This window comes from Hemiscyllium ocellatum, chromosome 27, assembly GCF_020745735.1.
Source record: "Hemiscyllium ocellatum isolate sHemOce1 chromosome 27, sHemOce1.pat.X.cur, whole genome shotgun sequence".
NCBI classification, from domain to species: Eukaryota; Metazoa; Chordata; class Chondrichthyes; order Orectolobiformes; family Hemiscylliidae; genus Hemiscyllium; species Hemiscyllium ocellatum.
The window spans coordinates 15022416-15039878 of NC_083427.1; the positions used below are offsets into that span (position 1 = coordinate 15022416).

At 39.7% G+C, this 17463-nt stretch overlaps 1 protein-coding gene across 1 annotated transcript; it reads right to left on the minus strand.

Moving 5' to 3' along the window:
* Window positions 1–3312: 3312 nt before the first annotated feature.
* On the minus strand, window positions 3313–5907 carry LOC132828651 (probable G-protein coupled receptor 139). Its single transcript, XM_060845702.1, has 2 exons — window positions 5838–5907; window positions 3313–4214 (listed from the first exon to the last, which is right to left on the minus strand). Exons 1-2 carry the CDS (start codon window positions 5905–5907, stop codon window positions 3313–3315), a joined length of 972 nt encoding a protein of 323 aa, XP_060701685.1.
* Window positions 5908–17463: the final 11556 nt, after the last annotated feature.

The following is a 17463-nucleotide window of genomic DNA, read 5'->3' on the forward strand; positions in this document are numbered from 1 at the left end:
ATTTATGAACATCTGGGTAGGAATAACGTGATCAGGGATAGCCAGCATGGTTTTGTGAAGGGCAGGTCGTGCCTCACAAACCTTATTGAGTTCTTTGAGAAGGTGACTAAGGAAGTGGACGAGGGTAAAGCAGTAGATGTTGTGTATATGGATTTTAGTAAGGCGTTCGATAAGGTTCCCCATGGTAGGCTAATGCTAAAACTACGGAGGGATGGCATTGAGGATACATTAGAGGTTTGGATTAGGAATTGGCTGGCTGGAAGGAGACAGAGGGTAGTAGTTGATGGATTATGTTCATCTTGGAGCGCAGTTACTAGCGGTGTACCACAAGGATCTGTTTTGGGACCATTGCTTTTTGTTATCTTTATAAATGATCTAGAGGAAGGACTTGAAAGCTGGGTAAGCAAGTTTGCGGATGACACAAAAGTCGGTGGAGTTGTGGATAGTGAGGAAGGAAGTGGTAGGTTACAGCGGGATATAGATAAGTTGCAGAGCTGGGCGGAAATGTGGCAAATGGAATTCAATGTAGCTAAGTGCGAAGTCGTTCACTTTGGTAGGAATAACAAGATGATGAATTACTGGGCTAATGGTAGGCTACTTGGTAGTGTGGATGAGCAGAGGGATCTTGGTGTCCATGTACACAGATCTCTGAAAGTTGCCACCCAGGTAACTAGTGCTGTGAGGAAGGCATATGGTGTACTGGGCTTTATTGGCAGAGGAATTGAGTTCCGGAGTCCTGAGGTCATGTTGCAGTTGTATAAGACTCTGGTGAGGCCTCATCTGGAGTATTGTGTGCAGTTTTGGTCGCCATACTATAGGAAGGATGTGGAAGCTTTAGAACGAGTGCAGAGGAGGTTTACCAGGATGTTGCCTGGAATGGTAGGAAAATCTTATGAGGAAAGGCTGAGGCACTTGGGGCTGTTCTCATTGGAGAAGAGAAGGTTTAGGGGAGATCTGATAGAAGTGTATAAGATGATTAGGGGTTTAGATAGGGTAGATACTAAGAACCTTTTACCGCTAATGGAGTCAGGTGTTACTAGGGGACATAGCTTTAAATTAAGGGGTGGTAGGTATAGGACAGATGTTAGGGGTAGATTCTTCACACAGCGGGTTGTGAGTTCATGGAATGCCCTGCCCGTATCAGTGGTGAACTCTCCTTCTTTATGGTCATTTAAGCGGGCATTGGATAGGCATTTGGAAGTTATTGGGCTAGTATAGGTTAGGTAGGATTCGGTCGGCGCAACATCGAGGGCCGAAGGGCCTGTACTGCGCTGTATCCTTCTATGTTCTATGTTCTATGTTCTATAATTGGGGCAGTTTGGCTATGGGCGATGGTAGGCGCTTTCAATGTTTAATGAAGGTTAGTAAAGTTTTCAGAACAATTAATAGGGATGACAATGTGAGAAGTTTCATGACTATAACATCAGGAACAGCAGATAAGGAGACTGGCTGTACTGTTTCTCTTCGAATCTCTGTCTTCTAATCTGGAGTCAGTTCTCAGTCAAGCATGAAGCTATTGTAAATTTTTGGGAGAAGGAAACCATTTGCTTTACTAATGTAATTTAGGGAAGTAAACTGTGTGACCTCCATTGTGAAAAGTTACACAAAACCAGACTATGACGTAGTGTTGTATGATTATTAACTTTGTCCACTGGAGTTCAACACCGGTTCCTCCAAATCTAGGCTTACATGTGACTCTAGAGCAGTGCAGTTGACTCTAAACTGCCCTCTTTGCAATCACAGATGATGAATACTTATTGGTATGGCGTGTGTTTAACCTGTGAATGAATTAAAATGTATGAAACTTGTCTTGTGATGCAGATGATATTATCCTGTATGGCCATTACTGTATATAATTTCTGTCCTATGAGGAAACGTAAAACGGAATTGCGATATGATGGAACATTTCTCTTGAGCTTCTGACAGTAAAATTACCTTATAACTCATCAGCAATATACGTTTCTGTAATAATTCTGCATATATTCTCACCATGAATCGACAGTATTTCAGACCATTAACAGACCCTCTACAAATTCCCACACCAAGTTCATGTTCAGTGCAATGAGATCGCCGAAAATGAAACTATTTTAATTGTCCATTTATGAATATGAGCTTCGTTATTCTTAGGAATAATTTCTGTGCTCTATAATTTGCTGCTTCTCCGTTTCTGTCCTTTTGAGGACAGCAAAACTTCTGTAAATAATTGAACAAACCTAATCAGACGATATTATCATGATCAAAATGATATCCGGAATAATATTGAAAAATTGCAACTGTGAAAATGAGCATATGCTTTATTTTTATTTTCTGGTAAGTAAATGCTTAATGAGAACCAAAATGTTTCTGAGAAGTCTTGTGAGACGGCTCCTCACGATTTCCCTTTTGCTCGCTAATCTGCAATCATGGAGTCCTCCTTCAGCAATTTAAATCCATGGCTCACTGCTTATCAACTTAATGTCAAACGAGGTTATTGGAGATATCAGTCCAAAAGCTCAAGAGAGGGAAATTGTGAATGACTTAGAATGTCGAAAGTGACCACAAAATAGAACTAAACTAAAGTAACCAACTAAAGCGCAAACTAGGAACGAACGGAAGAGAGGTCATAAATTTTAAAAGTATTGAAGTGGAATGAGATGTTTCCACTTGAGATGTACCCGAAGTTATATCAGCCATTAATCAAAGGGACATACAAAAGAACAGACGGGAATAGTTCAAATCAGAGACTGGTGGAAGTGTTGCTTTTGTTTCCACAGAAAGTAGTTGAGGTAACTACCGTACATGTATGAACCAGAAGCGCACTAAACAGAGGAGGATTAAAGGGACTGAAGTATACACTGATCGTGTGGTGAAGGAGATAGGTGCTAATGATGATTATAAACACGAATCTGATTCTTTGTACAATAAACGTTATTTCAAGCAACAATGAGTATGATTTTTCAATATCAGCTCTGATAATTTGAACTTCAATCAATGACTTTCACCGGTCTATCATGTGAAGATGCATGAAGTGGAAACTAGTAAAACAAATGTGTCAGCTTTCAGGATCAAAACTGGCGTCAGTTGTTGACTATTTATTTCCACTTCTGAAATAAATATCATGGCTCATTATAATTTCCATTTCAGCAATAACACAGAGATGGTGCCCAAGTGACTTTGATATTCCGGCGGTCTCTCATCATGGATGATGGTTATCTCTCTCAGAGTCAGGATTTGCAATTGCAGACTGTTTCATGTAGGTTTGAAGGAGGGTTCTGCACTTTGGAAAACTCTGATGGAAAAGAACAATGTAAGCAGACTTTTTTTTATTGCCATTTACTTTTTAAGGCAACTGGCCATTCTAGTATAGGGGAATAACATCAACTTTTGAACTTCCTCGCGGAATTTGTTTTGCGATACTGCATAAATGAAGACATTGTTGCAGGAACTGACTAACTGTAACAGGTTGGTCATCTCTTGAAGAATGTACCGTGGGTCATTGAAATCCAGGCCAGTGAAGTATCCCTCACCTGTAATCCGCACGTGGAGGAAGCGTCCAATATAGGTGACCCACAGGAGGAGAAAGCTCAATGAGATGGCAAAAAGCAAGATAATGGACTTCCTGCGGTTGGCCATCTCCTGATCTTCTCGATTTTCTGTACCCCTGAGCCGCTTGCGGGCTCTGCTAGCCGATATGATGTGTTTGACAGTAAAGATGTTGAGCAGCAGAATGAGGAAAAATGGGAGAAACGGGGTTAAGATATGGTCCATCCAGTCGTAGACCTGCCAGATCCGCAAAACATAATAACTGTCCTTGATACCACAGAACCAAGGCACCCCGTCCAGAATGTACAAGGGCTCGTGAATGAAGAAGTAAGGGACATTCTTGACGCAACTCAAAGCACAGATGATTCCGATGATCAGGGCTGCATTTTTCTCAGTGCAGTATCTGGTCTTCAGACTCTGCCAGCAGATGGCCACAAAACGGTCGATGGTAAAGGCCACGGTCAGCCAGACTGAAGCATCCCGAGTGGTATAAGCCAGCATACTGGTGACTGTACATCCAGGGGTGGTGGACAAGAGACTGAACCGAAAGTAAGTGCCACCTATTCGGTTGAGGATCACGGCAATTACAATAACAAGGAAATCATTCACTGCTATTGCCACCAGGTAAAAGGTAATGCAACGAGAGAGTCCACACCGCCCTCGGGAAAGAATTATGATCGCCAGCAAATTGGCTGCGAGATATAAAGAAAGACAATAATGCTATGAACAGACTCCATGCAATAGTAACACGTTATATGCTGTTATTGGAACCCTCCTTAACCATCACAAAGCTACCTCCAGATTTCAAACGTTCAAGTGTCAGTGTTAGCTTTGCCATCCAATGCCATCGTAAGCATAAAAGAATAGAGAACTCTTACTCTCATTTCTCGCTACAAACCCCTCTCCATTTATGCTATCCAGACTAACATCAGCTGGAAAACCTGTTGCTCATGCTATTGCACAATGAAAATCCCGTCCATCCACTAACCCAATCACATCATTTAGCAGACCACATGTCCATCATTGTCTTCATTTTTAATAAGTGTATCTATAGCATTTTCAAACGCCTCGACAGCCACGCCATTTTAAAGAACCTAGAATAATTTGAAGTCATAGCAGACTTGCAATGCTATGCTCTTTTTTTTCACCGGAAGACAAATGTATCCCTCAATCTTAAAAACCTCCAATATTATCTGTGAAACCTCCAAAATCGTGAGGGACCCTCTTCTCCGGCTACCTACTCTGTCACTCCATCGGTCCTTCTTCACTAAGGCCATTTTTATAACCTTTCCCGTTTCCATACTTTTGGGCCTGATATTATCTAGTTCGGTATGAAATTTGCTTGTTCAAGATTCTTTGAGATAGCAAATGATATGTATAGCATTCGTTGTCATAATAAGCCCAGATCCACCTTCCTAAATGGTAACTGGATATAACCAACAAACATTGACATTCGCAGAACCAGATACATGCAGCCCAAAATTAAGACAAGTGTTGAAATAAAAGGTAAGTGAACAAAATGTGTCAACATGAAATTAAATGTTTAATTAATTTTGCATGTACACCCACACATTCCCAATTGCACTATTAATTCCTGAAATCACATTAACAGTGGAGATTATCAAGTGGGAAAATTATTTTATTGTACACATTGCATACTTCTGGTCATTGTGCTGTGAATTGTTCTGATGTCTGAGTGAAGTGTTGCATTGTAATTAATGTAATGAAATTATTACATTCGCATTATACACACACACACACACACACGCGCGCGCGCACGCACACACATATACACACACACACACACACACATATGTATATTTCAATATAGTAGCATAAATAGAAAAACAAATCACATGACTCCATGCTATTTGTTTATCCCAAATAGTTGGAAATGCAAGGGAATGGAATTTAGATATTTTGACAAAAACCTAATATATACAAAATAATTACTGACGCTGTATATTACAAAACATCAGCAGACGTTGCTAGAAAAGCTCAGTGAGTTTGACAGCGTCTGTGAACAGAAATTAAACTAAATGTTTCGGGTCTGGTAACCTTTCTTCACCGCGGTTCTGAGGATGTGTCACTGGACTCGATACATTAACTTTGATTTCTCTTCACCGATGGTGCCAAACCTGCTGAGCATTTGCAAAAAACTTACGTTTATCTTTCTAATGTGTCTGAATTGGGGTAAGACTGCGCTGAAGTTTAGGGAAATAACGCTGAAAAAAGAAGAAACATTTCTAGACAGTAAAAACTACAAAATAAAAATTACAAATGAATTAGGCAATCACTTATAATTTTTAACTTACCAGGGACACCAAGGACACCGAGAACACAGTAGCAAATGGCAAATACTGGACTATTAGCTGCACCATGCATTGTCTTTTTATGATATAACGGAATTCCAGAGACTGTACACCTTCATTTGCGACACATTCACTTAATTCTCTTTTATGCTGTGCGAGAGTCACAAGGGAGACAATCAAATTACACCTTGCATCTCCAGTATGATTCAGTGAACAAACACATTACCTCACTATTTCAACTTAGAATATTGGGAAGATGAATGGTGGGTAACCATTGGGTGTAAATTCTGCTGCTGCTATCTCCTGACAAACCATGCGGATTTCTCTCCATTAAATGCGGCTCATAATTGTGGACATAGTCTCGTATAGAACATAGAACATAGAAAAATACAACGCAGTACAGGCCCTTCGGCCCTCGATGTTGCGCCGACCAAAGTCTACCTAACCTACACTAGCCCAATAACCTCCATATGCTTATCCAATGCCCGCTTAAATTACCATAAAGAGGGAGAGTTCACCACTGCTACTGGCAGGGCATTCCATGAACTCACAACCCGCTGAGTAAAGAATCTACCCCTAACATCAGTCCTATACCTACCACCCCTTAATTTAAAGCTGTGTCCCCTAGTAACAGCTGACTCCATTAGCGGAAAAAGGTTCTCACTGTCAACCCTATCTAAACCCCTAATCATCTTGTACACCTCTATCAAATCTCCCCTAAACCTTCTTTTCTCCAATGAGAACAGCCCCAAGTGCCTCAGCCTTTCCTCATACGATCTTCCTACCATGCCAGGCAACATCCTGGTAAACTTCCTCTGCACTCATTCCAATGCCTCCACGTCCTTCCTATAGTATGGCGACCAAAACTACACACAATACTCCAGATGAGGCCGCACCAGAGTCTTATACAACTGCAGCATGACCTCAGGACTGCGGAACTCAATTCCTCTACCAATCAAGCCCAGTACACCATATGCCTTCTTCACAGCACTATTTATCTGGGTGGCAACTTTCAGAGATCTGTGTACATGGAAACCTAGGTCCCTCTGCTCATCCACACTACCAAGTAGCCTACCATTAGCCCAGTAATCCATCTTCTTGTTACTCCTACCAAAGTGAATGACTTCACACTTAGCTACTTTGAACTTCATTTGCCACCTTTCTGTCCAGATCTGCAACTTATCTATATCCCGCTGTAACCTGCCACATCCTTCTTCGCTGTCCACAACTCCACCGACTTTCGTGTCATCCGCAAACTTGCTCACCCAGCCTTCAAGCCCCTCCTCTAGGTCATTTATAAAAATGACAAACAGCAATGGTCCCAAAACAGATCCTTGTGGAACACTGCTAGTAACTGCACTCCAAGATGAACCTATACCATTAACTACTACCCTCTGTCTCCTTCCAGCCAGCCAATTCCTAATCCAAACCTCTAATGCACCCTCAATGCCATACCTCCGTAGTTTTTGCATTAGCCTACCATGGGGTACCTTATCGAACGCTTTGCTAAAATCCATATACACCACATCTACTGCTTTACCCTCGTCCACTTCCTTGGTCACCTTCTCAAAGAACTCAATAAGGTTTGTGAGGCACGACCTGCCCTTCACAAAACCATGCTGACTATCCTTGATCACATTATTCCTATCCAGATGTTCATAAATCCTATCCCTTACAATTCTCTCTAAGACTTTGCCCACAACAGAAGTGAGACTCACTGGCCTATAGTTACTCGGGCTATCCCTACTCCCCTTCTTGAACAAGGGGACCACATTCGCTATCCTCCAGTCTTCTGGCACTATTCCCGTAGACAATGACGACATAAAAATCAAGGCCAATGGCTCCGCTATCTCCTCCCTAGCTTCCCAGAGGATCCTAGGATAAATGCCATCAGGCCCAGGGGACTTATCTATTTTCACCCTTTCCAGTATTCCCCGGACCTCTTCCCTACATACCTCAAGGTCATCCATTCTAATCACTTGTGACTCAGTATTCACACCAGCAACAGTGTCCTGTTCCTGAGTGAATACTGACGAAAAGCATTGATTTAGTGTCTCTCCAATCTCCTCCGCCTCCACGCACAACTTTCCACTACTATCCTTGACTGGACCGATACCTACCCTAGTCATCCTTTTATTCCTGACATACCTACAAAAAGGCTTTGGGTTTTCCCTAATCCTATCAACCAAAGACTTTTCATGTCCCCTTCTCGCTGCTCTATAGAACCCAAAATTGTTTCACGATGTCTGACATTTTTCGAAAAGATATTGTGCATTTTGATAGTTTTTTTCCAGGTATTTCCTGCATTAACAAGTATTTTAGTCTTCACTGTTACCTAAAAGTTTAAATTGATTTACAACGCAGTTTTACATTCGTGTCAGCCAATAGAAAATATTATCTCAAATGTAGTTTTCAGTGTGGATCTTTTGACAATGTGGAAAATGCTGAACTTTTCAATTATCCTACCACATCACAAATGAAAGAACGACTTCCAAGCGTACCTGTGTGGGCACAGAATTTCAGGCATATTCATAGTTGACAAAATATGTGGTGTGAAATGAAACAATTGCTCTATACTGCATTAATAATTGGAACCTTTTTTTTGTTTATTTTATTTGAATGAGGAATACTGACAAATGAATAAAGTTCAATGTAATACAGCTTAACTCAACATGACTAGGAATAAGCAAATGCAATTTATAAAACCCATTGCCCTGTGCAGTTATTATAAGCCCTTACTGATGGATGGCTTTTGCCTGAAATGTCGATTTTCCTGCTCCACGGTTGCTGACTGACCTGCTGTGTTTTTTTTTCCAACACCACACTCTCGACAGTTATTCTAAGGGGTTGTGAAGCAAACAGAAATCTTTGAACGCATTCAATAAACTGCAATTTAACGTGGCTACAACCCTGGCCTAATATGATGTTCAATGAGTAATTTACTGCCGATTTCAGCCACACGTTCTCACGTGCGGTTCTCCAATCCAGGAGGTTAATAAAATCAGCAAAATAGTCAGAGCAAAATGCAGCTTGCATACAATCACGGAACCTTCCAACTCTTTAGTGACTGCAAAGGCTTTTCCTTAAAACTAAATATGGGGATTTTTTTAAAAGTCTAGAAGACCTGTCTGTGAGACCTGGCCACACCCAGCCTACTTCCATTCTTCCAATCTTTAAAAAAAATCCCAAACTGTTTCTTAGAGACAGTTCTGTACCTCTGACTTACAATCACTCTTCGGAAAAGGACGGAATAAACTCTTAAAATGACCGCATTGTCAAGTCATATCCCTGAGAAAAGGCCATCACATTCCAAAGATGCCTTCATGTTTAAAACACGTACTCGTATATAAGAATACATATACATTGCGTTAACTGCAATCATTCACAATTTCACTACAAAGACCTATGTCAGTCCGTTTAGTCCCGCCATTGAATGTTTCCATCTTTCTTGACTGAAGTCGCAACAACACGTCAACAATTCGTTTTCTCATCCTGCCACGTGTAGGATTGAATCGCTGACATAATAACCTCTAATGAGAAAGTCTGAAACTTTTACCATTAAATTTTCCTCTCAACAAAGAGAAAGTGATGACTGCAGATGCTGCAGAGTCAGAGTCAGAGTCAAAAAGGCGCTGAAAAAAAATACATAGTCAGTCAGGAAGCATCCGTGGAGCAGGAGAGTCAACGTTTCGTGTACAAGCCCTTCGCCAAGGGTTGAGAGATAAATAGGAGTTGCAAGTTTGTCTGCGGGAACGGTAAGTGGGAAGGCGATAGGTGTGGATAAAGTCGATCGGTCAAAAGGGAGGGTGACCAGATCGGTGGGAAGGAAGATGAACAAGTAGAACAGGTCAAGAGGACAGTTCTGAGTTGGAAGATTGGATCTGTGATGAGGTGGGGGAGGGGAGATTTGTAAATTAGTGAAGTCGATGTTGATGCTGGGTGTTCGAACATTACTGTTAGGACATCTCTGCATGTCCAAAAACGTAGTCGAATAACGTTACTTAGATTTTTGCATTTTCAATCTTAGTCAGGATGATCATCAAGCCTGCCTCCCGACGTCAGTCAAAACATTTTGAATGAGGCTGCAATCTACGACTGAAAACTACTAGGTCATCGATGTGCATCACACATTTGGGTAATCCACAAACGATGTTATTAGCTAGTCTTTGAAACTTGGTGTGCAAATTTTGCATACCAAGTGGCACAACGTTAAACTGCTAAAGCCCTTTTGGTTTCACAAAAGCAGCAATTCACTTTGCGCTGTTACATGAATGCATCTGCCAGTCTTACCTGAGTAAATCCAAGTTAGAAATATGCACTGCTCGTACCACCTTCTTAACACTGTCTTCCAAACGAGGAATAAGGCATGATTCAGACGTTGTAACTGCTTTACTTTACTATTCTCCACTTAACACCATGGTTTTGACGCGGTTACTGTGTGTGAGCTACTGTTGCTGCAATTTACTTCAATTGTGCTGTTTCTGAGCAGGCGTTCAAGCTCGTTTTAGCTGGTGTCAACTATACAGAGTTATTTACAAAAAGATGTTGCTTAATTGGAACAGAATTTCCTCCATCTACATAATGTGTAATTAGATTAGTGTTTCCCAAATTATACACAAAACATGTCCCAATTCGGTAGTTAAGACTCTTGCAGGTCATTTCAATTTTCCTTTGGACGGTAACTTAATATATGCCATTGTGTGAGAACTTCCTCATTGTCCAGTTTAATTTGATGAATGTCCAATTTAGAACTATCCGAACTTCACTCTGTGTTGTAAAGAGTTTCACATTCTCCTTTCACCTTCCTTACTATCAAAATGCCTTTTTGAGCTTATGCACATGACACGCTCTGTGAGATTTCTTTCTCTCTGTTCTTACCAAATGATTCACCTCACGCATTCTCGTTTTGATTAGGATGAGATAGACTAAACCTTGCTTATAAAGATTCACTTACTACTGGAAATACCACTGACACTTGATATCCATGAGCAACTTAACGTTTTAAAGTGTATTTTCTCATTCCTTTTTCATCACATGTTGTGTTATTTTAAAATGTCTTCAAATCAACGCACCATCTGTATTTAACATTTCTGTAATGTCTGACACATAGTTCAAATACGTGGCATCTGAAACTATCAATTTCTCCTAAATTAATTTCAGTGGTCCTCTCACTTCATTACGAAAAACCAGTTCAAAAGGCAACCAATACTGAGGACTATATTTGGTTCATTCATTTGGTGCAACCCTAATTGCAAAAGTGCAAATTGGATCCATGTATTCGAATTCCCTAAAGATTCTTGACTACAAGCCATCAACATGATCTTCAAAGTTCCATGCCAAGGTTGTAGTGAACCTTGTGATTCTGGATGGTACACAGTGCGTTTGAATAATATTATTCATCAGCTATCTACAACTTGCATGAATAATTTAGAAGGGCAATCAGATTATGTCTCTCTGGATAGAACGGATCTGATGAAAAATTGAAACAAAACTCCATCACAATCATTTTTAGTTTTGAAGTTGCTTCTTCGAAGGGCCTCAGAAATCTACGCTCAGTAACGAATGATTCCCACTTTCCACGTAACACTAGGGTTTCACACAATAATTTCATATAATTTGGAAACGCACCCTCCAGCGCAGGAAGAGGTATTAAAGGGGTTGGCTTTATCACTGAATGATGTTTTCCACATACCTGACTCGATTGACATATCTAGTAAAATTCAGTTCATTCTTATGCAATTGTTACAACACGCAGGTGAACTCCTCTGCTAATTGAACCAAACACCCAGAAATGCTCACCTGGCTACGTAATCTGTTAAAGGATGAGTGACAGAGATCTCCCGAATTCTACTATTTTAGGAAAATAACAGGAATTTATTTTTAACATGAAAAGTTAACGTTAAACAGCTATTCATAGTTCTAAGCCCCTTCTCTTAATTGTTCATTGTCTGCCTCCAAATCTCCAATATGCTGTTCCAATAGAAACATCTTAAAAATACATCAAATTAATTTCAAAGCCACTTAGCCTCTGTTGTCTAATGTGACATTACTCTTCCGGCTTTTGAATTCCCTTGGATGTCGTTTTTTTTTTAACGTGAGCATTTTTCGTATGGAAAGGTACGTTAATAGACAGTATGCCCTAATTACTTGGATCTGTTTCGATGGCAGTTGCTCTCTCCAATTTTAAAAATGTACCCATTTTTCTTTATCCCCAACTTTGAATCGTCTCATTGGTTCAATGATGGCAAAGCTACAAATTTATACTCGATTGGGCTTTAGTATCCTGGACATAATTTAAACTGAATAGTTTAATTATAATTGTTGTCGAAAGGGGCAACTAATACTGAGGTCTCCATTTCACAGCTAAATATTACATATTTTCAATTTTTCATTACACTCTCGGACAGTCACCAATTCATAGGCATAGGTGTGTACAAGCTCTCAGTCAGAACAGCATTCACTCTATCTTAAAGGTGCATACCTTCATCTTCATAACACCTCCCCTTAAGAAAAGATGAACCATCATAATGAAAAGATAGCGTCTTTTTTTTTTCTAATTACACTGAAATACATAGGTCATTGATCTTCGTTATACTTCCATATTAATTTCTGCCCTCATGTGCATAACTTCGGAATCTGTCATATGTTATCTATACATTTTCCTTTTAATTTGCAGTAACGCGTCTGCTATCACATGTTTATGACTCGCAACGTAGTAGAATTCATAAATTAAAAGTCTGTAACAAACAATCCAATGAAATTGTCTCATATTTTTTGTCATTAAGTCTATCCAAGAATGTAAGAATATCATGGTCCCAACTGTCACAGTCACGTTGTTCGTCACGTAATCATTAGAATGTTGTGAGGCAGTACCAAACTCAAATATTCTTTTCGGATGGTAGATTTTCTTTGATGGGTGTTGATTTTCTCCACATCACTGTCGCTGATTTCAACATTGAACTGTTTCAATAAGTTTGGTGTAGCTCAAACTGGTGTAGTGGCTGGTACTGCTTTTAAATTCTCAAATGCCCCCTGACATTGTTCAGTCCAACGAAATTTTGTGTTCTTCTTTAATAATTCTGTTAGCAGTGCCAACAAGCTACTACGTTTGGAACAAATTTCCGGTAGAATCGACTTAATCCCAAAGATTGAAGCATCTCTTTCTTCTAGGATGGTCGTGGAAACTCGTCCATGGCTTTTGTCTTTGTGTTCCTTGAGGTCAACCTTCCATAACTGATGTTATGTCCCAAAGACGTCACTACTGCCTTTGCAAATTCTGCTTTCTTTAAGTCTATTACCAGTTTGCTTCTGGTAATCCTTCAAGAACTTTGCAAACTGTATTATGTGATCTTTCCATGACTCGCTAAAGGTCATTACACATCCAGGTAAACTGCAAACTTTATATCCGGCCACAATTCTGTTCATGAGTCTTTGGAATGTGGCTGATACTTTCTTCATCCCAAGGGGCATCACTTCGAATTCATATAGCCCATTTGGGGTTACAAACGGAGACATTTCTTTCACCATCTCTGATAAAGGTACGTGCCAATATCAAGGGAATAGTCCAACTTGGTGATGTAACTGGTTTGTCCAACTTCCTCTGTGAAGTCCTCCAATCTTGGCACCCGGTATGAGTTTGACTTTGTTGCAGTGTTCAGCTTTTGATACTTCTTATAAAATCGGTGAGTCGCATCAGGTTTGGGAACTAATACAATCGGAGAATTCCACTCACTCTCAGTCGATTCGATGATACCTTAATTGATCATCGCATTCACTTCATTCTGGACCTGTTCGGTTTGGGAATGGATGAAATCTGTAGGGGTGTTTTTTTTCCCCTCGGAATAGCATTCCCTTCTTCCACCTCATGCATAACAGCATTACTCCTTCCCATTTATTTCTGCATTTATCCTCGTACTGCTGCAACGAACCTTTCAGCTGTGTTCTTTATTCCTGAGACAGAGTTCACTAATTTAAATACATTCCTCAAGGATGTCATGATTTAATGCATTTAGAGACACACTAAACACCATGACATCTGGGTTTGATTTGATTCCTCACACTGCGGGACAGTAACTGACACGTGCTTCTCCCGTTCATATCTCTATTATAATAAGGTTTCAACATTTTTGCATGACTTACGCGATACACTTTTGTTTTCTATCTGACATCTTTACCAAATAGTTTACCTGACATAAGTTCTTCATCAATTTGGTAGAGATTACTAAATGTGGCTTTTAAAGGATCTCTATCCACTGGTAACAAAACAAATTCGTCGTCTCCCCGGGAAAATGTCGGAATTTAGAGTTTTTAATCTTCAACCTGCTTCCTACCATATTGCTCCCTCTTCTGGTTCTTTTCAGCAATCTCTCGTACCGGAGTGAATCTCTCCCTCTCCTGATGAAGATTTCATGCTTGAAAAGTCGATTCTGCTGCTCCTCAGATGCTGTGCTTTGCCAGGCCAACACGTTTTGACCCTGTAAAGACTCAGTCTAATTTTTCACTAACGTTTCAATGATATTAGGCATCACTTCCACCAGATGTACAAGTATATCATTACCAACGACAAATTCTACTCCTGGAACCGAGAGTTTCTCAGGTAATGCTACCAACATTTCTTCACTTCCGTTGGAATCTCCAAAATCACTTTATATAATGGCACACGTTTTGTCTCACCATGAATTTCATGCATTATTATTTTCTGTGGAAATATACTATAACAAATGCATATGTTGCCCTTTCTCAGCTTCTTAGATTGACATGCTCCTGTATCTCTTAAAATTTAAATTAAATTGTCTGCTCATTTTTGCATATATGAGTGAGCCTTACCTTTGCAAGAAGTCATGTAAAGAGAATTGCCACGTTCTTATCAAAGAGCCCCTGGCAGATTTGTACATCCTCACGCATCTTTTTAGTTTCCAATGAACTTTCCTTTTAAAATTGAACAGAACTCACTGGCTTATGCTTCTTTCACACATTTGTTTTCCCAGCGCGTTTATAGACTACTAATAGTACAATTTCATGTGATTAATTTTATTGAAGTGAAAAGCTTAGCTTATTAAGACCTCTATTTGGTTCATGAGTTTCCCTGTTCACCTGCATTATACTATCTTTACCATCTTCAATGAGATCACTTTTTCCATTAGCACCTGAGGATTTCCTCCAATTTCTACCCTTCACAGACCGAAATTTATATCAGAGGTCAGACTTTGATGTACGAAGCATCTCATTGTCATTGAACATTTCAGCTGAGAATCTTGCAAGCTTTTTTCTAATCGTTTCAAACTCGGTGCACGTTTGACAATGGTTTATCCTAACATCCGTGAATTGTTGTCTATCGGCGTCTGGCACTACGTCATGTGCACTTAAGATAGCTTTCTGCATCTCCTCAAACTTTTCACAGTGTTCTTTGATCAAGATTCAAATACCTCATTAGCTCAACCCAGCAAATTCGTTTGGATCAACGATACTCACATGGACAACTGCCATTTCATTTCCAAAAGAGACAATGCTGGAAAATCTTTCACAAAGGGCCAGTTAGACTCGAAACGTCAGCCCTTTTCTCTCCTTACAGATGCTGCCAGACCTGCTGAGATTTTCCAGCATTTTCTCTTTTCGTTTCAGATTCCAACTGCTGCAATAATTTGTTTTTTTTTGCCATTTCATTTCATCTGTTTATCCACTTTCTAAAATGAAATAGCAAAGACTTCAACATCCTTCTCTTTGAACTTAGCTAATGCTGGGACATATTTAAACAAATTCCTAGCGGGCCTCTGCCTACGTCGTCACAATTCTCCTCACCAAGACGAATTTTTAACATCACCTCCTTTCATTCAAGATGACTTTCTTCTCTATTTGCCAACTTGTGAATTTGAGACTTCGTCCATCTTTCTGTTTTTGTTCTCTCCTTTTCTGACTTTCTTCTGATAGGGCTACATAGTTTTTTCGTTTTCTCCCACTAACACTATTTCTTTATTTTGTTTTACCTCTAATTAATGTTGCTCCATTTACTGTTTGAATTTTAACCATTCCTAAATATTCTCATCGCATTTCCAGGAATCTCAACCTTTGAGCTATTTTTCCCATTATCTCTCCCTTCCATGCAGAAGAAGTTGATAAAGACCTGCCATTTCCAAAACCTTTGCCTTTCTCACTTTGTGTAAAACTTCCGACGTTATTTCTTCCAACCCCAGGAAACTATTAGTGACTGAAAGGACCATTAACACACAAGTCAAATCCTTAAATAAGGATGATAGTAATTCTGGTGAACCACAGAAAATCCATCTTTTTTTTCTGAGCCAGTTAGTTTCACAGTGTTTTTGTTGACAAATCCTATGCTTGTTCATTACCAGTGTTTCATACCAGAAGTATTACGCAGACAACTTCACAAACCCTGCCTATATCGTAACAGAAGCAGGAAATCTCCTGAAGCTGCTGAATTGTTTGCTCAATCCACGCATTTATGCAGCAACCCAGGTCAAATTCAGATATTTGCTGAAAAATATGGTGAAATCCATATGGAAACAAAGACTCAAACTATATTCAAAGAAACGAATAAACAAAGAAAATCTACGTTGGCATTTGAACAATTTAGCTGAATTTCCATTTCACTTATTTCTAACACAATAAATCTTCCTTAGACTCCGATACCGTATATGTAATAAAATTAAGTTTTTAACGTATATTGCTTAGCTTTGGTATGTTACAATTCATTCTGCATTACATTCTTTTCCTTACGATGTTTTTGCTGTTGCTGTAATAAATAACATATTCTGTCAAAGGGAACAAATTTCATGAATCAATGGACCACGGAAGAGATATCTGACATACCAATTTAAAGGAAAAGAATCCCTGAGAGAAACAGGAATTCAAGGCGACAGCTTTGTTTTTTTTTTAAATTTCGACAGAAAGCAATCAAAGATTCATATTTTGCTTGAAAACTCGAGTGACATTTGTGGTTGTATGTATGAGACTAAATGTTTATTTGTTTTAAATTATTAACTACGCTGATGTTTGAAGCTTTTGGCAATATTAGATTAGACTTACAGATTAGACTTACAGTGTGGAAACAGGCCCTTCGGCCCAACAAGTCCACACCGACCCGCCGAAGCGCAACCCACCCATACCCCTATATTTACCCCTTACCTAACACTACGGGCAATTTAGCATAGCCAATTCACCTGACCCGCACATCTTTGGACTGTGGGAGGAAACCGGAGCACCCGGAGAAAACCCAATGTCAAAAGACAGAGTAGATCTGCAGCGTGGAGATAGTGTCTCAGCTCTTCTTCTCCACAGAGAGTCAAAGACCCCCTCCTATCACAAAGCATCATCCGAGAAGCTCGCACGGACGAGACTGAAACCATTGGAGCATGCAGGCATTTCATCAGAAACCCAGAGAAAATTCAGAAACAAGCTGAAAAATGTGTTGAAATCTCCATGGAGACAAACCTGGAGGAGACCTGCTAATAAAAATGTGAAAATAAAAATCTGTTTTATCAAAAGACTCCTTGATGATGAATCTTAGTTTCGCCTCTTTTTCGACCATCCTTTCTTCTCGGGAATGAAAAAAAAATACCATTGTGATTTGCGTGCACATGCGTTATAAGTTGTATTGAATATTGGTTGTTTG

Coding starts and splice junctions, on each gene's coding strand:
- LOC132828651 (XM_060845702.1), bottom strand. CDS start 5,907: ATGCATGGTGCAGCTAATAGTCCAGTATTTGCCATTTGCTACTGTGTT. Junction 4,215..5,837: donor CGGTGTCCTTGGTGTCCCTG/GTAAGTTAAAAA, acceptor TATATCTCGCAG/CCAATTTGCTGGCGATCATA.